The sequence below is a fragment of the Lithobates pipiens genome, unplaced genomic scaffold (assembly GCF_037356315.1).
Source record: "Lithobates pipiens isolate NorthernLeopardFrog02 unplaced genomic scaffold, aLitPip1_a1.2 Scaffold_22, whole genome shotgun sequence".
NCBI lineage: Eukaryota > Metazoa > Chordata > Amphibia > Anura > Ranidae > Lithobates > Lithobates pipiens.
The window spans coordinates 138,716,454-138,738,034 of NW_027507784.1; the positions used below are offsets into that span (position 1 = coordinate 138,716,454).

The following is a 21,581-nucleotide window of genomic DNA, read 5'->3' on the forward strand; positions in this document are numbered from 1 at the left end:
TGCCAAAATAGCACAAACCCCCCCCAAATGACCCCATTTTGGAAAGTAGACACCCCAAGCTATTTACTGAGAGGCATGTTGAGTCCATGGAATATTTTATATTTTGCCAAAAGTTGCGGGAATATTACAAACTTTTTTTTTTTTGCACAAAGTTGTCACTAAATGATATATTGCTCACACATGCTATGGGCAGAAGTCAAATTACACCCCAAAATAAATTCTGCTGCTTCTCCCGAGTACGGGGATACCACATGTGGGGGACTTTTTGGGAGCCTAGTTAACTAGCTACCTAGCGACACTAGCGACACTGATGCAGCGTTCAGAAAAATTATCGCTTAGTGACACTGGCAAAAGGGGGTGAAAGGGTTAACTAGCGGAAATCAGGGGGTTAAAACCATTATTGGGTAGTATATCGGGGTACCTAGCGCTATAAAAACCTGGCGGTGAACCTAAAAAAATAACTAGCTACCTAGCGACTGTAGCGACACTAATGCAGCGATCAGAAAAACGATCGCTTAGTGACACTGGCAAAAGGGGGTGAAAGGGTTAACTAGCGGCAATCAGGGGGTTAAAAACATTATTGGGTAGTATATCGGGGTACCTAGCGATATAAAAACCTGGCGGTGAACCTAAAAAAATAACTAGCTACCTAGCGACACATGCAGCGATCAGAAAAATGATCGCTTAGTGACACTGGCAAAAGGGGGTGAAAGGGTTAACTAGCGGCAATCAGGGGGTTAAAAACATTATTGGGTAGTATATCGGGGTACCTAGCGCTATAAAAACCTGGCGGTGAACCTAAAAAAATAACTAGCTACCTAGCGACTGTAGCGACACTAATGCAGCGATCAGAAAAACGATCGCTTAGTGACACTGGCAAAAGGGGGTGAAAGGGTTAACTAGCGGCAATCAGGGGGTTAAAAACATTATTGGGTAGTATATCGGGGTACCTAGCGATATAAAAACCTGGCGGTGAACCTAAAAAAATAACTAGCTACCTAGCGACACTAGCGACACATGCAGCGATCAGAAAAATGATCGCTTAGTGACACTGGCAAAAGGGGGTGAAAGGGTTAACTCTAGGGGCAATCAGGGGGTTAAATCTTTATTGGGGGGTGATAGGGGGCTACCCTGGACCTAACACTAACTGTCCTGACAGTTTTTACTGTCACAACTGACACTGAATGCATTGATCAGTAAAGAAATGATCAATGCAATCAGTGACACTGTGACTGGGGGGGGAGGGGGGGCGGGGGGGGGATCGGGGGGCGATCGGGGGGGGGATCGGGGGGGGTTTGTGTGCCTGTGTGTACCTACATGTCAGTGTAGTGTTCGTGCAGACTTACTTTTACTCTTCTCCTCGTAGTCCGGTCAAAAAGACCGCCCCGAGGAGAATGACATCACTTCCTCCTTCCTGTGTAAACAATACACAGGGGAGGAAGCTTCTCATTGGCCAGGAGCGATCCAGAGGGGGTGGCCGAAAACGAACGGCCATCCCCTCATCACGGAGCGCTCCTGGACCGAATCGGACCGCCGTATCCAGCGGGAGGGGGTCCGATGGGACCCCCCACCCGCTGGAAGGCAATCACGTAGATGTACGTGATTCTGCCTGCCTGTGCCATTGTGCTGACGTACAATGGCAATACGGCGGTCCTGAAGTGGTTAAAAAAGCAAATTTTTTCTCAGTTTAGGCCAATATGTATTATTCTACATATTTTTGATAAAAAAAAAATCGCAATAAGCGTATATTGATTGGTTTGCACAAAAGTTATACCGTTTACAAAATAGCCAATAGATTTATAGCATTTTTATTATTATTTTTTTTACTAGTAATGGTGGCGATATGTGATTTTTTATCATGACTGCGACATTATGGGGGACACATCAGACACTTTTGACACATTTTTAGGACAATTGGCATTAATACAGCGATCAATGTTATAAAAATGCATTGATTACTGTAAAAACGTCACTGGCGGTGAATGGGGTTAACACTAGGGGACGATCAAGGGGTTAACTGTGTTCCCTGGGAGGTGATTCTAACGGAAGGGGGAGGGGACTGACTAGAGGAAGTGGCGGATTGTGATTCCTTGATTGCGGTCGGGAAGCCATTAAAAGTGATTTTACAAGCTATAAAAGGTTATTTTTATACCAAAGGCTAAACAAATTAACCAAAAATGTTTAACTCTTAAGGCTTTTTCTAACATGTATTTCTCTTCATTTGAAATACACTTTCAGCATACAATAAGACAATGTACCTTGGGACTGATCTATCAAAGGTTGTATTTAACGGACACAAATAGAGAGCAGATTTGCATAATGTTTGCATAATGTTTGCATAATGACTCAATTTCACAATATTAGATGTAATGACATAATATTTTTGATATCAGAATGCTGGGTCATAAATTGACTCTGTGTCATTATGCTAACTAATGCAAATTGTATCATTTTTGTTCTATATTTGTTTCCGAGCCGAGTGTGCAATGAGATGACCCTCATCACAGAGGGTAGTTAGATAAAATACCTGAAATAAATGGTTTCATAAGACCACTAAGGGGTGAAAAAAGGATGAATTTTAGACTGAAAAGAGCTCCTTATTTTCATCTTCATATAAGCTGCTAAATGTCCACAGACTTGGTACCCGACCTTTGGTACTTATTGTATGGACCTTAGGCTCCAGCCACCAATGCTCAGAATTTTCAGTGCCTAATGGCGCGTACACACGACTGGACTTTTCAACTAACTAGGTCCAACGGTCTTCCAGACGGACTTTCGGCGGAGTTTTGACTGACTTTCCGAACGAACGGACTTGGCCACGCACAAGCACACCAAATCCCAATGGATTCGAACGTGATGATGTACAACCGGACTAGAATAAGGAAGTTCATAGCCAGTAGCCAATAGCTGCCCGTCGGTTTTCATCTGTCAGACTAGCATACAGACGAACGGATTTTTTTCGACCGGACTCGAGTCCGTCGGAAAGATGTGAAATAAGTTTGAAATCTAAAGTCCACCAGATTTTTGCACAGCAAAGGTCCGATGAAGCCTACAAATGATGAAGCCTACAAAATGTTCCGTCGGACCTAGTCTGTCGAAAAGTCTGGTCGTGTGTATGAGGCATAAGTCCTTATTCACTGACAGTGCAGCTATCAAGTAAATTATTTATTACACTGACTTCTACTAGCTACATTTTAATATTATTATTATTGTACAGGATTTATATAGTGCCAACAGTTTGTACAGCGCTTTACAATATGAGGGCAGACAGTACACTTACAATACAAATCAATACAGGAGGGATCAGAGGGCCCTGCTCATTAGAGCTTACAATCTAGAAGGGAGGGTCAAGCTGAAACAAAAGGTAATAACTGTGGAGGATGAGCTGATGGAGAAAATGAAAATACAGTTGTCAGATGTGGGTAGGGTAGGCTTCTCTGAAGAGAAGGGTAATATTTACTTCTGTCACACTTACTTATTTTTCCTGTGCTGTGCTTTTTTTATTTTTTTATATATTTGTATTACCTTTTCTCTGACTTTTTATAGTGGATCTTCGAAATGGAATGGGTTTTGCAATCTTTTATAATGTGTCCCCACTTGCTGATCATCTCCTGTTGCATGCCCACAATATATGAGTCTCTGGGCATCTACTATTAGGTGCTGTCATTATCTGTAGTGTTACATACACTTAATATTAGGTATGGCTCTTTGGCAATGTCAGGAGCTTAACTTGAGGAACTCTATGCCAGGTAAGTAACTCAGAGTATACAAATGGGTAACAAACCAAAATGTGTTTGGGAGCAGCCTTACTATTGCCAGTGAGCCTTGAAGATTTCCTTGAATTTGTACTATTGCAATAAGCATTCACATCCCTGTGCCTCTATAATATATTTTTCTAATGTTATGGAAGTAGAACACCACTGGTCTTTAGACATTTAATAGTATTAGTGTGATGTATAGATACTTTGTAGGGAACAAAAGATAACGTAAAACCCATCAGGGTTTACTTCCTCTTTAACTTTACAGTCACAAAACTTGAATACAGCACATGTTTGGGAATGTCTGTTTCCATCAGAACCTTCTCACACAGGCATTATGACAGATCCTCTTTAGGACATTCCATGGTCATTAGTGCACAATGGGGTATCAATTTGATGAAGTCTGAAAGCAGTCTGATCATCATAAGCCCCTGTACACACAGAGATTTCGACAACCAAATCCGTCGGATTTTGGCCGTCGGATTTTGTCCGTCGGATCTTGGCCGAAACTGTTGCATACACACGGTCGGACTAAGTTGTCGAAAAATCCGATCATTCAGAACGTGATGACGTAATTTCGTTATGATGGGACTACGTTCAGGCTAGTAGCCAATAGCTTTGATGTAGGAATTTGATCTGAGCATGCGTGGCACTTGGTCCGATCAAAATTCTCTACACATGATCGGAGTATGTCCGATCGAACCAGTTGGTCGGAAAATATTTCCAACAAGTTGGAAAATTGGGTCCGATGGAATCAGTCCGATGCATACCACACACAGTCGGATTACCTGACAACATGGTCCGATAGGACACATTCCGACGGATTCTCCGACCGTGTGTACAAGGGCTAAGAGGGATTAGTAGAGATCACTATATCTTCTGAATACAAGGATTGGACGAAGAAAAAACATCAACAGACAATATAATGAGTTCTGACAACAGGAGAAAAGGTGAAAGATGGTTCCTTAGGGGAAATAAAATAAAGACGATTGAAACAAAACAATCCGCTGTTCAGGATCCAGGGCATGTAATAAGTGTGTTTAGATACATACAGTAGTTTCCATCATGTGTAAGGATATCCCTTAGCAAAGATCTTGTTTGTTAATTATGTGTACTTATATTATTTTCTAATTAGAGTGACAGTTTCCTCAGTAGATTAATAATATGCATGTTGAAGGCCCCAGATTTGAAGGAAAATGACAGTTAGGGCAAAATGTGCCATATTGTCTTTTTTGTCCACTAATAAAAACGAAAAAAGGTCAAAGCTGGAGTCCATAAATAATCCACAGAATAAGGCGTTGCAAGCCGAAACACGTTAACATTCGTCGGTATACTGGACCACTTAATTTTTAATAAATAAACTCTGCAGACTATGTATGGATTTCAGAGTTGACTTCTTTTAGTACATTGTAGATGGCTGACAGAGACCTTGATGGGAGACCGACACGTGCTGCATTAAGAGAATAGCTAGGAGGTAGAGCTAAGCTCAATTGAAGAGCTTTAGGTATTTGTGAGTTGCTAAACTTGCTTATATTTTGGGAGTACAACAGCACAATGACTGGTCCCTAACTCCTTTAAAGAGGAAGTAAACCCTGGTGGGTTTTACTTCCTCTTTATTTCCCTGAAAATGTAAAGCATAATAGGCTACTATGCATCGCATAGTACCCCATTATGTGTCACTTACCTGAAACCGAAACCTTCCATGTCACTGCTGTCCCCACTAGAATTAAGCGTCCATCTTCACCCCTCTTCCTTCCGGGGCCGCAAACTCCGGCTCTGTGACTGGCCGGGGTTGCGTGACGTCACTCCCGCTCATGCACGCAAGAGCCGTCAGTCACGGCATGACCCTGTCAGGACTGGGCTCAGCCCTTCCTTCTCTGCGCTGGCCGCTCAGCTGTCATCTAATTGCCAGCTCCTATCTCTCCACAGCTACTCAGCTGTTGATGATATCCTGCTCGTTAGTCCTGCCTACTTAAGCCGTCCAGTTCAGAGGATCTCTGCCTTCGCCTTGGTCAACATCACAGAAATTATCTCCTGTGATCCTGTTCAAGACTTTGCTGACATTCCTTCTGGCTCCAGATCCTGCTTGCTGTTCCAATACATTGATCCCTGACTTCTGGCTTGGCTGACTATCTATTCCGGTTACTGAACTTTGGCTATGTTTTGACTTTGTTCTTTTTACTTTTATTTTTAAACAAGTGTGATTTAACTGTACTTCTGTCTTAGCCTGATTTCATGGTTTCTGACAGACCCCCTTTAGAAACGGCATGATCTGCCCTTTCTAAAGTGTGCATGCGCCATAGACATCAGTGCACAGCTTTATTGTAAATATCTTCTAAACCATGGAGGCTATATTAAGGCTTAACTGCAGGTAAAAGTGGTTGTACAGGGTGTACGGCCACTTTAAAGCGACATTAAATTGTATCCGTCTTTTCCAAAACAAATCCAAACACATTCATTACATATACTTGTATAGCCCTGTCAATTTTATGCAGCACTTTACATATATAGTGTACATTTACATCAGTCCCAAACCGTCAAAGGGCTTACAATCTAAGGTCCCTTACTCACATTCATACATACACATATTAGGGCCAATTAACCTACAAACATGTCTTTGGAGTGTGGGAAGAAATAGGAGTACCCAGAAAAAGTGCACGCAGGCACAGGGAGAACATGCAAACTCCAGACAGGTAGCGCCGTGGTTGGGATTCAAACCAATGACCCTAGTGCTGCTGGGTGGAAGTGCTAACCACTTAGCTACTGTAATGGCCATCTGCTACTTAATGACCCTATAATCAATTTTTATTAAATTGCTTCTCACTGTGTTTTTCTGCCTCTCTGTAATGTCCTCTGTAAGCTCTCAAGCATCTCTTTTTTCTCTTCACTTTATCTGGAACAAGCAGTGCGGGTTATTTGCAATCATGTGCACTGCTCTATGTACACTACAAATCCACTAAGCAAGAGAGAATGCCTACATTCCTACCTACAGTAGGACCATGGAGAAGGAATGTAGCCACCCTCTAAACAGGGGTGGACAACTGCAGCCATCCAGCTGTTGTGAAACAACATGTCCCATGAGGTGCTGTAAGACTGACAATTACAAGCATGTCTACCAGAGGCAGAGGCATCATGGGAAAACTGATGGTTGCTCATAGAGGCAGAGGCATTATGGGATATGTAGTTCTGCAACTGCTGGAGGGCCGCATTTACCCACCCCGCCTCTAACAGGAAGCAGAAAGGGAAAAAAAAGGAATTTGGAGATTTGGAGGAGGCTAAGAGCAATAGATGGAAGTTTTCTGTATTAAGAATACATACTTGGATAGAACTTTAAATAGTTAAGTGTAATTTTAAAGTGTATGTTTTGTGAAAACTTCTCTTTTTAGTTTTGGAAAGAGCATTGTCAGTTTATGTTTGCTTTCTGTGTCCCATAAGGGGATTTCCCTTCATTTTCTAGGCTGAGATTACAACAGAAAGTAAGAGAGAATCATTCCAAAGTGAGGAAAATTCCCTCTTAGACAGTCATAACCAGAACAAGTGTCCTCAATGGAAGCTTTAGGGTGGCACAGTGGTGTAGTGGTTAGCACTCTCACCTAGTAGTAAGAAGGGTTGGTGATTTGAATCCCAACCACAACACTACCTACCTGGAGTTTGCATGCTCTCCCTGTACCTGTGTGGGTTTCCTCCAGGTACTCCTCCCTTCCTCCCATGATCCAAAGACATGCAGGTAGGTTAATTGGCTTCTGTCCAAAATTGGCCCTAGTATATGAATGGGGACCTTGGATTGAGGGTAGGGACCAATGTGAGTGTACAATGTACAGGGATAGGGACAATTGTAGACACTCACTCTGGATGGACTGGTGTCTTTATTCAACCTTACTAACTATGAATGGGGACCTTGGATTTATGTTTATCTTGTTATTATTGGATTTTTGGAGTTTTGCATTTCCCATCAATGTCTGTCCCTGATGATGGTCCCCAGGACAAACACAGAGGGCGACTTAATCCAATAGAATCACAAACAGCGATAAAAATTTGCCATTGCATTTAGGCCCTTTTCACACTGTGCGGCTTGGGTCTGCAAAGTCCCATGACCAGTCATTCCCCATGATTTCCAATGACAATCATTCATATATGTGTGACGTCAAGTCGTGCCGACTTCAAAGTAGTCACTCTACTACTTTGGTCCGACTTTCATGTTGAGATCCATAAACCTCAAGATTACACAGGCATTCCCTGAAAGCTCGTCAAAATCCTCCCGAGTGGGATCCCCTCGAACGTACGAATTTAGGAAAATACGTACGAATTTGCGATTTGTACGAAACTAATCGCACATGTCTACCATCTAGTGCTTTTAATATTTATGCTTCAATAAAGACTTTATACTTTACTTTCTGTATGGGTGTGCTGCCGATCCGAAGATTCTCTATTCCATGTTCTAATTCACTATCGCTGTTTTCTAGCTGGTGTAAAACCGCTTTTGATGTAAAGGGACACTTTTTGGTTTCTATGGACAATCTTGTTTCCAGGCAGAAAGAACAGTATGTATAATTTAAAAGTGCATGCAGGGCACTGGACAAAGCACTAGGGGCAAAAGGGAGGTGCAATTATTTTATACAATAATGTAATCGGTAAGATTACAGTGTATTGTACAGTATGTGTTTTTTGTACTTTTGAATTTGCTACCGGGCTCCACCCCCATACGTTGCGATGCTCACAGGGAATGGAGCCCAGCTTTACTGATTACCACCATCCAATCATGTGCAAGTACATTTTTAAAAATTAGTGCAACTGCATTTGCAAAAGTATACAGCCTATTTGTCATTAGTAAATCGCCCCAAGGTGTTTTCTGATTGGTAGAGGTGGACATGGTGATGTCAACTCCACACCTTTTTTGCCTTTAGTAAATCCACTAAATTTAGATTTAAATTTAGATTTGCCTTTGGTAAATCCACCCATTTGCATTCCCTTAGAAAAATAAAAGGTGTTTTCTAAATAGCGCCTGTGCCAAGCAAGCAATTAGTGACCCCTTGTTGTTACAATGCAGAAGAGCATCTGCTCGACACGGAACCTGGAAGACAGTGAAGACAATTGGAAGACAATTGGAAGTATGTATTTTTTTTTCCCTAGCTGATCCCTTTGGAAGAGGAGAATCACTATAGTAGCCACTACTACAGTGATAGCAGTGTCTACTATAGTGATCCTCCTCTTCCAAAGGGATCAGCCAGGTAAAACAAATGCATACTTCCAATTGTCCAATGTAATAATGCAGAGAAATCCATACCTGGAATTCAGCTTTATGGGTCAGTGGCTCAGAAAACTACTTAACCACTTCAATACCAGGCACTTAAACACCTTCCTGCCCAGACCAATTTTGAGCTTTCAGCGCTGTCGCACTTTGAATGACAATTGCGCGGTCGTGGTACACTGTACCCAAATGAAATTTTTATCATTTTTTTTCCCACAAATAGAGCTTTCTTTTGGTGGTATTTGATCACCTCTGCGGTTTTTATTTTTTGCTAAACAAATAAAAAAATAACGAAAATTTTGAAAAAAAAATGTTTTTTTTTGTTTCAGTTTCAAAACTTTGTAAATAAGTAAATTTTCTCCTTCACTGATGGGCACTGATGGGGATACACTGATGGGCAATGATAAGGCGGCACTGATGGGCACCGATGAGGTGGCACCAATGAAGTGGCACTGATGAGGTGGCATTGATGGACAGTGATATGTGGCACTGATAGGCAGCACTGATGGGCACTGATAGGCGGCACTGATGGGTGGCACTGATGGGCGACACTAATGGGCACTGATAGGTGGCACAAATTGGCACTGATAGCTGGCATGGATGGGCATGTATAGGCGGCACAGGTGGGCATGGGTAGTTGGCACAGGTGGGCATGGGTAGGCGGCACAGGTGGGCATGGATGGGCACTGATAGGTGGCATGGATGGGCACTGATAGGCGGCATGGATGGGAACTGATAGGCGGCATTGTATTATTATACTGTACTAATGGATGCCAATCAGTGCCAAGCAATAATGCATGCCAATCAGTGATGCCCATTGCGGGCACTGATTGGCATCCATTATGGGCACTGATTGGCATCCATTGTGGCACTGACTGGAATCCCTGGTGGTCTAGGGTGGCATACCTTATCCTGGGCATCCCTGGTGGTCTGGTGGCGTCCCTGGTGGTCCAGTGTGGGCATCCTCCGGGGGCTGTGCTGATAATAGATCAGCACAGGCCCCCCCTGTCAGAGGAGCAGCCGATCGGCTCTCCTCTACTCGCTTCTGACAGACGCGAGTGAGGAAAAGCCGATCACCGACTCTTTCTATTTACACTGTGATCAGCCGTGATTGGACACGGCTGATCACGTGGTAAAGAGTCTCCGTCGGACTGACAGACTGACACCCCGCAACAACGATCGCCGCAATGTCATATGACGTCCGGTCAGGATTATGAAACCACTTTGCCGCCGTCATTTTGTAATAGGGCGGGTGGCAAGTGGTTAATGAGCGCCTCCTGTAGATTTACTGCTACAGGGTGGCCACTGTGCCTAATCACATACTTTATATATACGCGATTCTGCATTTCCATGTGGGGGGAGGGGGGCGCCGGCTGTTCTGTGATTAGACACAGCATAAGCTGATCAGCAGGTGCTGGCCAATGGATGCCCACCGGCACCCACTGATCTGCGAGGAGGAAGACAGGATAGAGCTCTGCCTATATAAACAATGCAGAGCCCTGTCCTGTCAGTGGGGATGTGTTGAGTTCTTTTTCCTTGCAAAGGAATCACATCCCTTAGTAAAAGCAACTGACAGCACACACATAAACACTGGTTAGGCACACATTTAACCCTTTGAGTGCTCTAGATGTTTAACCCTTTCCCAGCCAGTGTCATTAGTACAGTGACAGTGCATATTGTTAGCACTGATCACTGTATTAGTGTCACCGGTTCCCACAAAGTGTTAGTTAGTGTCAGATTGTCCAACGCAATCTCGCAGTTCTGCTATAAGTCACTGATCGCCGCCATTACTAGTATAAAAAAATGTTAAAAAATAAAAATTCCAGTATATATTCCATAGTTTGTAGTCACTAATTCAATCAATATACTCTTATTGGGATTTTTTTTTTTTTTACCAAAGACGTAGCAGAATACATATTGGACTAAATTTATGAAGAAATTAAATTTTTCAAAAACAAAAATAATTATTAGATATGTTTTTTAGCAGAAAGTTTAAAAATATTGAAATATTGTTTGTTTATTTTTTATTTTTTTTAAATGTTCAATCTTTTTTCATTTATAGCATTTCCCTTATAGAGGAACTACAGTCTGCTTACAAAATTTGTAATAAAAACATCTTTGCCATTCTGAAGCTTCCCTCCAACCACTTTGCATATTATTTTATATATACTGAGATTCTGTACTTGCCAAATATGCTGCAGAAATCTCCCTCCACTGAGTCTGGCTGCATCCATTTTAACTGTGGGCAGCTGAAGCTGCTGCCTGTTCACTTCCTAGATTTACACAGCCCCACAGAGGCACACCTCCAGCTCTGCAGCTCTCATTGGCCCTCTTATGACTCGTCCCCCCTCCTGAGAGTGAGAGAGGGAGCTGTGCATGATGTCATAAGCCTAGGCTTTTTACCAGACAAGAAATAGGAAGTGGGCCGTATAAGGTATTTACTGGCAGAAAAAAATAAAAAAATGTTTTACTATCAAAAGTTAAAACAACAAGGGCAAAAGATTTAATAGATGGAAAGATAAAAAAAATTACTGAAGGTCCAACTTAAATGCTAGCATCTGGTTTTCCTAATGTTGTGTCCAACATATTTTGCTATATGTCGCTAGTGATGTTAGATCATTTTTTAGCAACATGGTTTTGGTATTCATTTATGTAGTGAGGCATTAAAAACAATGAAAACAGATCCAAGCCTTTCACATTTGAGTTTCAAATTTAATGCAATCATTGGAGGATCTAAGTAGTTTTCCCGTGCCCAGAATTTGGAGTCTCTGAAATACTGAAGGGTTAAACTGCTATTTAAAATAAGAGGAGCTGTCTTGTAACAAACTTGTCCCATTGTCAAAGAATGTATTCCAAGTAACATTACAGTTAGCAGTTTATTAGTGTGCAATGTTTCAGCACCATGGACAGCAACACATTCCTATGTATATTATGCCTTGACTGAGTACAAGTGGGAGATACATGCATAAAGTCCTTCTGAAAGAAGGTATCCACACCATTTCCTACAATTGTCTCATACAGTGCTTCCAGAAAGTATTCACAGCGCTTCACTTTTTCCACAATTTGTTATGTTACAGCCTTATTCCAAAATGTATTAAATTAATTATTTTCCTCAAAATCATACAAACAATAATGACAACATGAAAGAAGTTTGTTTGAAATCTTTGGAAATGTATTAACAATTAAAAATGAAATAAAATATCACATGTACATAAGTAGTCACGGCCTTTGCTCAAAACTTTTTTGAAGCACCTTTGGCACCAATTACAGCCTCGAGTATGATGCTACAAGCTTGGCACACCTATTTTTGGGCAGTTTCTCCCATTCTTCTTTGCAAGACATCTCAAGCGCCATCAGAATGGATGGGGAGTGTCAGTGTACAGCCATTTTCAGATCTCTCCAGAGATGTTCAATCGGGTTCAAGTCTGGGCTCTGGCTGGGCCACTCAAGGACATTCACAGAGTTGTCCCATAGCCACGCCTTTGTTATCTGGGCTGTGTGCTTGGGATCATTGTTCGGTTGGAAGATGAACATGCGCCCCAGTCTGAGGTCCAGAGTGCTCTGGAGCAGGTATTCATCAAGGATGTTTCTGTACATTGCTGTATTAATATTTCCCTTGATTGTGACTAGTCTGCCAGTTCCTGCTGCTGAAAAACATTCCCACCACCATGCTTCACTGTAGGGATGGTATTGGCTGGGTGATGAGTGGTGCCTGGTTTTCTACAGACATGACGCTTTCCATTCAGGCCAAAGAGTTTCAATCTTTGTTTCATCAGACCAGAGAATTTTGTTTCTCATGGTCTGCGAGTCCTTCAGGTGCCTTTTGGCAAACTCCAGGCAGGCTGTCATGTGCTTTTACTGAGGAGTGGCTTCTATCTGGCCAATCTACCATAGAGACCTGATTGATGGAGTGCTGTAGAGATGATTGTTCTTCTTGAAGGTTCACCTCTCTCCACAGAGAAATGCTGGAGCTCTGTCAGAGTGACCATCGTGTTCTTGGTCACCTCCCTGACTAAGGCCCTTCTCCCCCAATTGCTCAGTTTGGCCAGGTGACCTAGGAAGAGTTCTGGTGCTTCCAAACATCTTCCATTTGCTGATGTTGGATTCCACAGGATTAGGACCTTCAGGCCGGGTTCACACTGCTGCGGGGGGAGATCCGGATGTGATTCGCACCGCACTGCAGTGCAAATCACATCCGATCTCCGTAGCGATGCGAGTTCAGCCATACAGATAGTATGGTTGAATTCACATCGCTCCCGCAGCAAACTCGCACGGGACCCTTTTTTTGGTCCGCAACAGAATCGGATCGCATGGGGGTTCACACCATGCGATCCAATTCCTGTGCGAGCCGACAGATCGCACTGCGATATGCGGACGGATCTGGGGGTATCATTAACATATCATTGACACTCCCAGCCGTCCGCATAGGGCAGTGTGAACTGCCGGTGGGAGTAATGCGATGCGGGAAAACGCAGCGGATTCGCGGCGTTCCCGCATCGCAGCGGTGTGAACCCGGCCTCAATGTTACAGAAATTTTTCTGTACCCTTCCCCAGATCTGAGCCTCGATACTTTCGAGGCTTTGAGGTCTTAATGTCTTGGTTTGTGCTCTGACATGCACTGTTAACTGTGGGACCTTATATAGACAGGTTTGTGCCTTTCCAAATCATGTTTAATCAACTGAATTTACCACAGGTAGACTCCAATCAAGTTGTAGAAACATCTCAAGGATGATCAGTGCAAACAGGATGCACCTGAGCTTAATTTTGAGTGCCATTGCAAAGGCTGTGAATACTTATGTACATGTGATTTTTAAATTTTTAATATATTGCAAAGATTTCAAACAAACCTCTTTTACATTGTCATTATGGGGTATTGTTTGTAGAATTTTGAGGAAAATAATGAATTGAATCCATTATGGAATAAGGCTGCAACATAACAAAATGTGGAAAAGGTGAGCTGTGAATACTTTCCGGATGCACTGTTTGTATGTCCTGGTATAATAATGTCCTACGTCTTTTTATGAATACATTGATAAAAGGGACAGAACTTATATGAGGAAGTAATCACCATCAACTGATATAGGCAGCAGCAAATGCTGTAATTATGCTTTGCTCTGATTTCAAAGTAAACCGGCTATATATATGGAAAAATGCAGCCTGCTATTCCTTGTACAAATGCTAGATAATTGGCTGTGTTTCTGGCCTCCTTTCAGGATCACCTTCTTGGAACAAACATGTAGATGTAAAGTTGGAAAAAATATGAAGTCTTTATCTACACACTTCAAATAGGGGCATTATGATAGCCAGGCGGCTAGCATTTAGAAGGCTGAGCTTAGCATGGCAGCCTCCATGTTTTTTCAAGTGGTCGCTTTTCTTTAAATTAGCCCCTTGAGTAATTAATACTAAAACATTGAAATTGAGATGTGTTTGTATTACTAGATGCTATTAAATGTGGCCTTCTCTATGAATTGCAGTTTCTTGTTGCAGCCTCTGCAAACAAAAGAAACAGGTGCCTTTGTCAGGGCTGGTGGTGAAGGGGCCGACTTGGCATTAAATAGCAGTCTTCTTCAGGTGCCCAGAGATTGCTTGCACCCTTTCTTCTACTTTTATCTTGTCATGACAGTTAAAATGGAACTTTAGTCAGAAAATTATGTTCTGATCGATTACTTTAGGCTGGCTCTTTTTGCAGGTATAGCAATGTAAAATGTTAAAAAAATAAGTGCCTATACTGTTTCAAATCCAGTAACGCTTTGTGTCATCCTGGTCTGCACAGCCTCAGTTGTTTATTGTTCTTGGCACTATGCCGAAAATCAGAGCCACTAAGGGTACTTTCACACTGAGGCACTTCACCACCATTTTAGCTTTAAAAATATCGCCTGCAAAGCGCCTGTAAAGAGCCTCTCCTGTCCCTCCAGCGTGAAAGCTCGAGTGCTTTCACACTGGAGAGGAGCGCTTGCGGGACATTAAAAAAAATCCTGCAAGCAGTATCTTTGGAGCACTCCTAAAGCGCCCCTGCCCATTGAAATCAATGGGCAGTGCCGCTGAAGCAGCTGCAGAGGCACTAAACAGGCACTTTTAACACTTTATTGGGCCACTAGCGGGGATTAAAAGCGCCCGCTTGTGGGCAAAAAGTGCTGCTAAAACAATGGTAAAGCGACGTTTTGCCACCGACGGCCCCACCGCTTCAGTGTGAAAGTGATGTGCTGACAGCCTCAAGATTTACTGCTTCTCAGGGGCTCTGGGCCTCAGCAAAATGGCAGCTACCTGAAACAGTGACAATGCTGGAGGCAATTTACAGCACACACTAATTTTGGTAGCAGAATTATTGATGAGGAATGTATATTCCTTGCTAAAGAATAGACATGTGCACACTAAAATATTTTTTGTTTCGGAATTTCGTTTTCGTCGGAAAAAGAAATTTATTTAGTTACTCCTGGAATTAGTTTTTATTTATTTTGTTTCGTTAAAAAATGCACTAGTCCGAAAATCCAAAGTAATTAAGGTGAAATCTGTCATTGAAGGCTTATGGTGTCTGTCGAATGTTCTAAGAAGATTCGACGAAGCAACTAAACTGTACGGCGCCGCAATCGTACATTTCCGGTCGAATGTTCCGCCTACAAGCTATAGTAGAATTCTAATGTATGACACTAGTAATAATTATATTTATTAATTATTATTACTAGTCAACCAACATTAGAATTCTTCTATAGCCTATGGGTGGAGCATTTGACCATAAATGTCTGCTTGTGGTGACTGCTTCGTCGAATCTTCATGTTGAATCTTTTCTCTCTATGTCGATTAATCTTGGACTAATAGAATTAGGTTAGGCACATTCGACCTTTTTTGCTATTGTCTCTATAATGTCGAATCTTTTCTCTCTATGTCGAATCTTTTCTCTCTATGTAGAATAATCTTGGACTAATAGAGTTAAGGTTAGGCACATTCGACCACAGGTTCGATGGACACAGATCGCTATTGTCAGCATCATGTCGAATCTCCTATCTATATCGAACTGTTGTCACAATGAAAACGAAAATAAAGCATTTGTTTATGTCGGATGCTTTCGGTTTTCGGATTCTGCGTGTTCCCGAAGTTCGGACGAAAATACATTCGGACAAAAACGAATGCACATTTCTAGTAAAGAACAATATTTTTTATCAAGTTGTTATGGGCAATGTTCCACTTTAAGCTTTCCTCTGCCTGGTTTGATGCTGCAAGACCTCTTCACTCCTATCACTGGATGGATTTTCATCATGTCAATCCATGACTAGAACTCTATATACAGAATATTTTGGTAGCTTATTTGTTAATTCTACTGTATATAAGTTTTTTTATCACATTGTTTACTAAGATTTCTTATAGATTTTCCTTCACAAACTCTTTAAGCACTTTTATCAATAATACACTTATGTTTCCTATATAGGAAAAACTGGGTCCCGTCCTGTGTTGTTCTTTCTGAGCAGAAACTTGAATTCTATAAGGATGCCAAAGACCTGACCACGAGCTTGGTGAGTAGTTTGTAGAAGCTTCACCAGTTACAATCCATTGGACTACAGGGTAATATCATGAGGGCTTCAATAAGTCTTTAACCAGGCCTATCAAACAACAGTATAAAACACCACATTCGATATTTAGTTTAGCTATTTCCAGCCAGTTTGGTAGATAACCAATATATATATATATATATATATATATATATATATATATATATATACTGCATATATTGTACAGGACACCAGGAATGTGCTTTGTTTCCCCAGTATTTGAATTGTGGTCTCTTTAAGCTGGACAGTTTGAGGTGAGGTGTTCCAGGATAGTCCAGCTATAGAGGACTGGCTTTCATTATCTTCCAGATTGATAAGTCCTTATTAAGGACCCAGCATGTCTGAGATTTGAAGAGTTTGGGGAGGGAAGAACCTCCAAACTCTGCTTGTTGCTAAATTCCAATATTTTTCATAAATGGTACCTCATCCCTATTAGACTGTAATTATTCAACAAGGGGAAACTGGACTTTAGATTTTAGACTTTAGTGGTACCAAATTGACTAATAAAAGAAAATGTAAAATATTCACTTCATGTATGTATATTTTACAACATTTTTATTTATTAGTCAGTTTGATACCTCTAAAGTCCCATCCGATACCCCCTTGTTGAGTAATTACAACCTCCAAACCCTGAGTATAAGGTCTCTGGTCCTGAAATAATTAAACCACATGCAAGGGAGTCTTGAAAAGGAGCAGGATGGAATCCGCACCTGTATCAGTGACACAGAAGGGAATGGTTCACAAGCTGCTAGAAACTGAGGTATTTGTTGATGAACCCCCAAGGCCTTTGCCGTTCTCTCAGACAAGTGGGAACCCTAAACCCAATGTGGGCCTGAGAGTCTGGCAGGGAGCCTGTTGCATGGTTTTCTTACCAGGAATATGAATTGATGAATTGTTTGCTTTACTTTTTCTGATGAAAGCTATTTGTGTTTGCCTGTTTTCCATATGGAATATATATATATATATATATATATATATATATATATATATATATATATATATATATATATATATATATATATATAAAACTGTGAGGGGTGTACTCACTTTTGTGAGATACTGTATCTCTCTCTCTCTCTCTCTCTCTATATATATATATATATATATTATCTCACAAAGGTGAGTACACCCCTCACATTTTTGTAAATATTTTATTATATCTTTTAATGCGACAACACTGAAGAAATTACACTTTGCTACAAAGTAGTGAGTGTACAGCTTGTATATCAGTGTAAATTTTCTGTCCCCTCAAAATAACTCGACACACAACAATTAATGTCTAAACCGCTGGCAACAAAAGTGAGTACACCCCTAAGTGGAAATGTCCAAATTGGGCCCAAAGTGTCAATATTTTGTGTGGCCACCATTATTTTCCAGCACTGCCTTAACCCTCTTGGGCATGGAGTTCACCAGAGCTTCACAGGTTGCCACTGGAGTCCTCTTCCACTCCTCCATGACGACATCACGGAGCTGGTGGATGTTAGAGACTTTGCACTCCTCCTCCTTCCATTTGAGGATGCCCCACAGATGCTCAGTAGGGTTTAGGTTTGGAGACATGCTTGGCCAGTCCATCACCTTTACCCTCAGCTTCTTTAGCAAGGTAGTGGTCATCTTGGAGGTGTATTTGGGGTCGTTATCATGTTGGAATACTGCCCTGCAGCTCAGACTCTGAAGGGAAGGGATCATGCTCTATTTCAGTATGTTACAGTGCATTTTGGCATTCATGGTTTCCTCGATGAACTGCAGCTCCCCAGTGCCGGCAGGAGTCATGCAGCCCAAGACCATGACACTCCCACCACCATGCTTGACTGTAGGCAAGACACACTTGTCTTTGTACTCCTAACTTGGTTGTTGCCACACATGCCTTGCACCATCTGAACCAAATAAGTTAATCCTGGTCTCATCAGACCACAGGACATGGTTCCAGTAATCCATGTTTTCAGTCTGCTTGTCTTCAGCAAACTGCAGGCTTTCTTGTGCATCATCTTTAGAAGAGGCTTCCTTCTGGTACGACAGCCATGCAGACTAATTCGATGCAGTGGTGGCGTATGGTCTGAGCACTGACAGGCTACCCCCCATCCCTTCAACCTCTACAGAAATGGCAGCAGCACTCATACATCTATTTCCCAAAGGCAACCTCTGGATATGGTGCTGAGCACGGGCATTTCTTTGGTCAACCATGGCGAGGCCTGTTCTGAGTGGAATCTGTTCTGTTAAAACCACTGCAGCTCAGTTTCAGGGTCTTGGAAATCTTCTTATAGCCTAGGCCATCTTTATGTAGAGCAACAATTCTTTTTTTCAGAGCCTCAGAGAGTTCTTTGCCATGAGGTGCCATGTTGAACTTCCAGTGACCAGTATGAAAGAGTGAGAGCAATAACACCAAATTTAACACACTTGCTCCCCATTCACACCTGAGACCTTGTAACACTAACGAGTCACATGACATCGGGGAGGGAAAATGGCAAATTGAGCCCAATTTGGACATTTCTACTTAGGGGTGTACTCACTTTTGTTGCCAGCAGTTTAGACATTAATGGCTGTGTGTTGTGTTATTTTGAGGGGACAACAAATTTACACTCTTATACAAGCTGTACACTCACTGCTTTACATGTTACGTGTAATTTCTTCAGTTTTGTCACATGAAAAGATATAATAAAATATTTACAAAAATGTTAGGGGTGTGCACACTTTTGTGAGATACTGTATATATATATATATATATATATATATATATATATAGCACTGACCCCCGAAGGAGCTGCTGGTTTGAATTGGGCCTATACTTTACCTAGAAACTCCACTAACTCGACTCAATCCCTTTGGCACAGCTGTGGTGCAATGTAATACAGTAAAATATAAAGCAATGCAAAGTACCTGTATATACCCTCAGGATCCACTGGCTCCACCAGATGGGGAAGAAACAATACGCCACACAACTGGATACTTAACCAGAAATATTTTTTACTATAAAATATTTCAACAGGTGGTTACAGTAATTGTGCTGTCATCCCAACGTAGGATGACAGCACAATATATTTCAATATAACACAATATACCGTATATACTCGAGTATAAGCCGAGATTTTCAGCCTCTTTTTTGAGGCTGAAAGTGCCCCCCTCGGCTTATACTCGAGTCATCGCTGTCTGCCTGCTCGATCAGCGTGTCGAGCAGACAGACAGCGGACATTCTACCATTCAAACGCCGCGCCTCCGCCTCCGCCTTCGCCTGTGATAGGCGGAACACTGAATTTCCCAGCAGCCTGTGTTCCGCCTATCACGGACATCGTCTCATCCTCGTACTACGGACGAGGATGAGACGATGTCCGTGATAGGCGGAACACAGGCTGCTGGGAAATTCAGTGTTCCGCCTATCACAGGCGGAGGCGGAGGCGCGGCGTTTGAATGGTAGAATGTCCGCCGAGGCGCCGACGAAGAGCGGCGATCCTGGCAAGGCACAGGACGGAGGCAAGGCAAGGCACGGCACGGGACGGGACGGAGGCAAGGCACGACACGGGACGGAGGCAAGGCACGGCACGGGACAGAGGCAAGGAGGCAAGGCACGGGACGGAGGCAAGGAGGCAAGGCACGGGACACAGGCTCGGGACACAGGTAGGCTGGACACACACACACACACACACACACACACACACACACACACACGGACACACACACACAGGGATGGATGGATACACACACACACAGGGATGGATGGATGGATGGAGACACACACACACAGGGATGGATGGATGGAGACACACACACACAGGGATGGATGGATGGATGGAGACACACACACACAGGGATGGATGGATGGATGGACACACACACACACAGGGATGGATGGATGGATGGACACACACACACACAGGGATGGATGGACGGACACACATGGATGGACGGACACACAGGGATGGACGGACACACACACAGGGATGGACGGACACACAGGGATGGATGGACACACAGGGATGGACGGACACACAGGGATGGACGGACACACAGGGATGGACGGACACACACACAGGGATGGACGGACACACAGGGATGGACGGACACACAGGGATGGACGGACACACAGGGATGGACGGACACACACACAGGGATGGACAGGCATGTCTCACCCTCGGCTTATACACGAGTCAATAAGTTTGCCAGTTTTTTTGGGGGTAAATTGGGGGCCTCGGCTTATATTCGGGTCGGCCTATACTCGAGTATATACGGTAAGATATGTATGTATGTATTTATATAAACCTGGGAGCTACCCCTGCTTTAAAGGCTTGACGTTAGGCCTCACTTAAAGTACTTTAATCCGGGGTCTTCTTTTCTTCGCTAGCTAATGTCACTCCTTTCTATTTGTAATCCCAAAGTTCATGGAGGATTAAGCTGAAATGCTCCTGGTGTAACTTATTTACAAATGCTGTGGCGTCAAAGTAGATAGGCCTCAAGCCTGCTCAGTGTCGGTTGCTCTGCTACACCTCCATGGAACTGCAGGCTCCAGCCAGGCCTGTTTGTGAGTCGAACTGCGTGCAAAGTTAACAAACAGTGGGCCGCAACCGCTCACCAACTGGATCAGGGTTCCTCATGATCACCTTGGTCCAGTGACTGTAGCTTGCCTTTCCGTCAGCTGGGCCAGATGCTCTGTATCGCTCTGCTGAATCGATCCGGTTATCCGATTCTCCGCTGAGTGTCTTTGGACATTGTCAATCCGGCTAGCGTCTTTCAGGCTCCGTCAGGTCACTTCACAAAAACAAACAGGCTCGCGCTCTGCGATAGCTATCAGCCGCTGTCTCCACAGATCTGCACAGGCAGGCAGTGTGGTCCCGAGAGACCTAAAATGGCTGCTCCGGTTCCTTTTATTCCCTACCCAGCATGCACTGCGTAAGAGAGTGTTCATGGGTAGGTCACACGGACTCCTGGGTAACAAGGTCAACCTTCAGAATCCAAACAGTCACTTCCCGTACAAGTCTTTAGATTGTTCTGCGGTACTAATAAACAGGTGCGCTACCCATATTTGGTCATCTTTCAAGACCC

General features: G+C 42.9%; 1 protein-coding gene across 1 annotated transcript in view; it reads left to right on the forward strand.

Annotated features, from left to right (window-relative positions):
• Positions 1 to 21,581, forward strand: part of LOC143925692 (uncharacterized) — a 110,143-nt gene that overhangs the window by 68,916 nt on the left and 19,646 nt on the right. Inside the window, exon 2 of the mRNA XM_077450154.1 lies at positions 16,430 to 16,514. Coding sequence (XP_077306280.1) covers positions 16,430 to 16,514 — 85 coding nt within the window. The remainder of the gene's footprint in view (positions 1 to 16,429; positions 16,515 to 21,581) is intronic.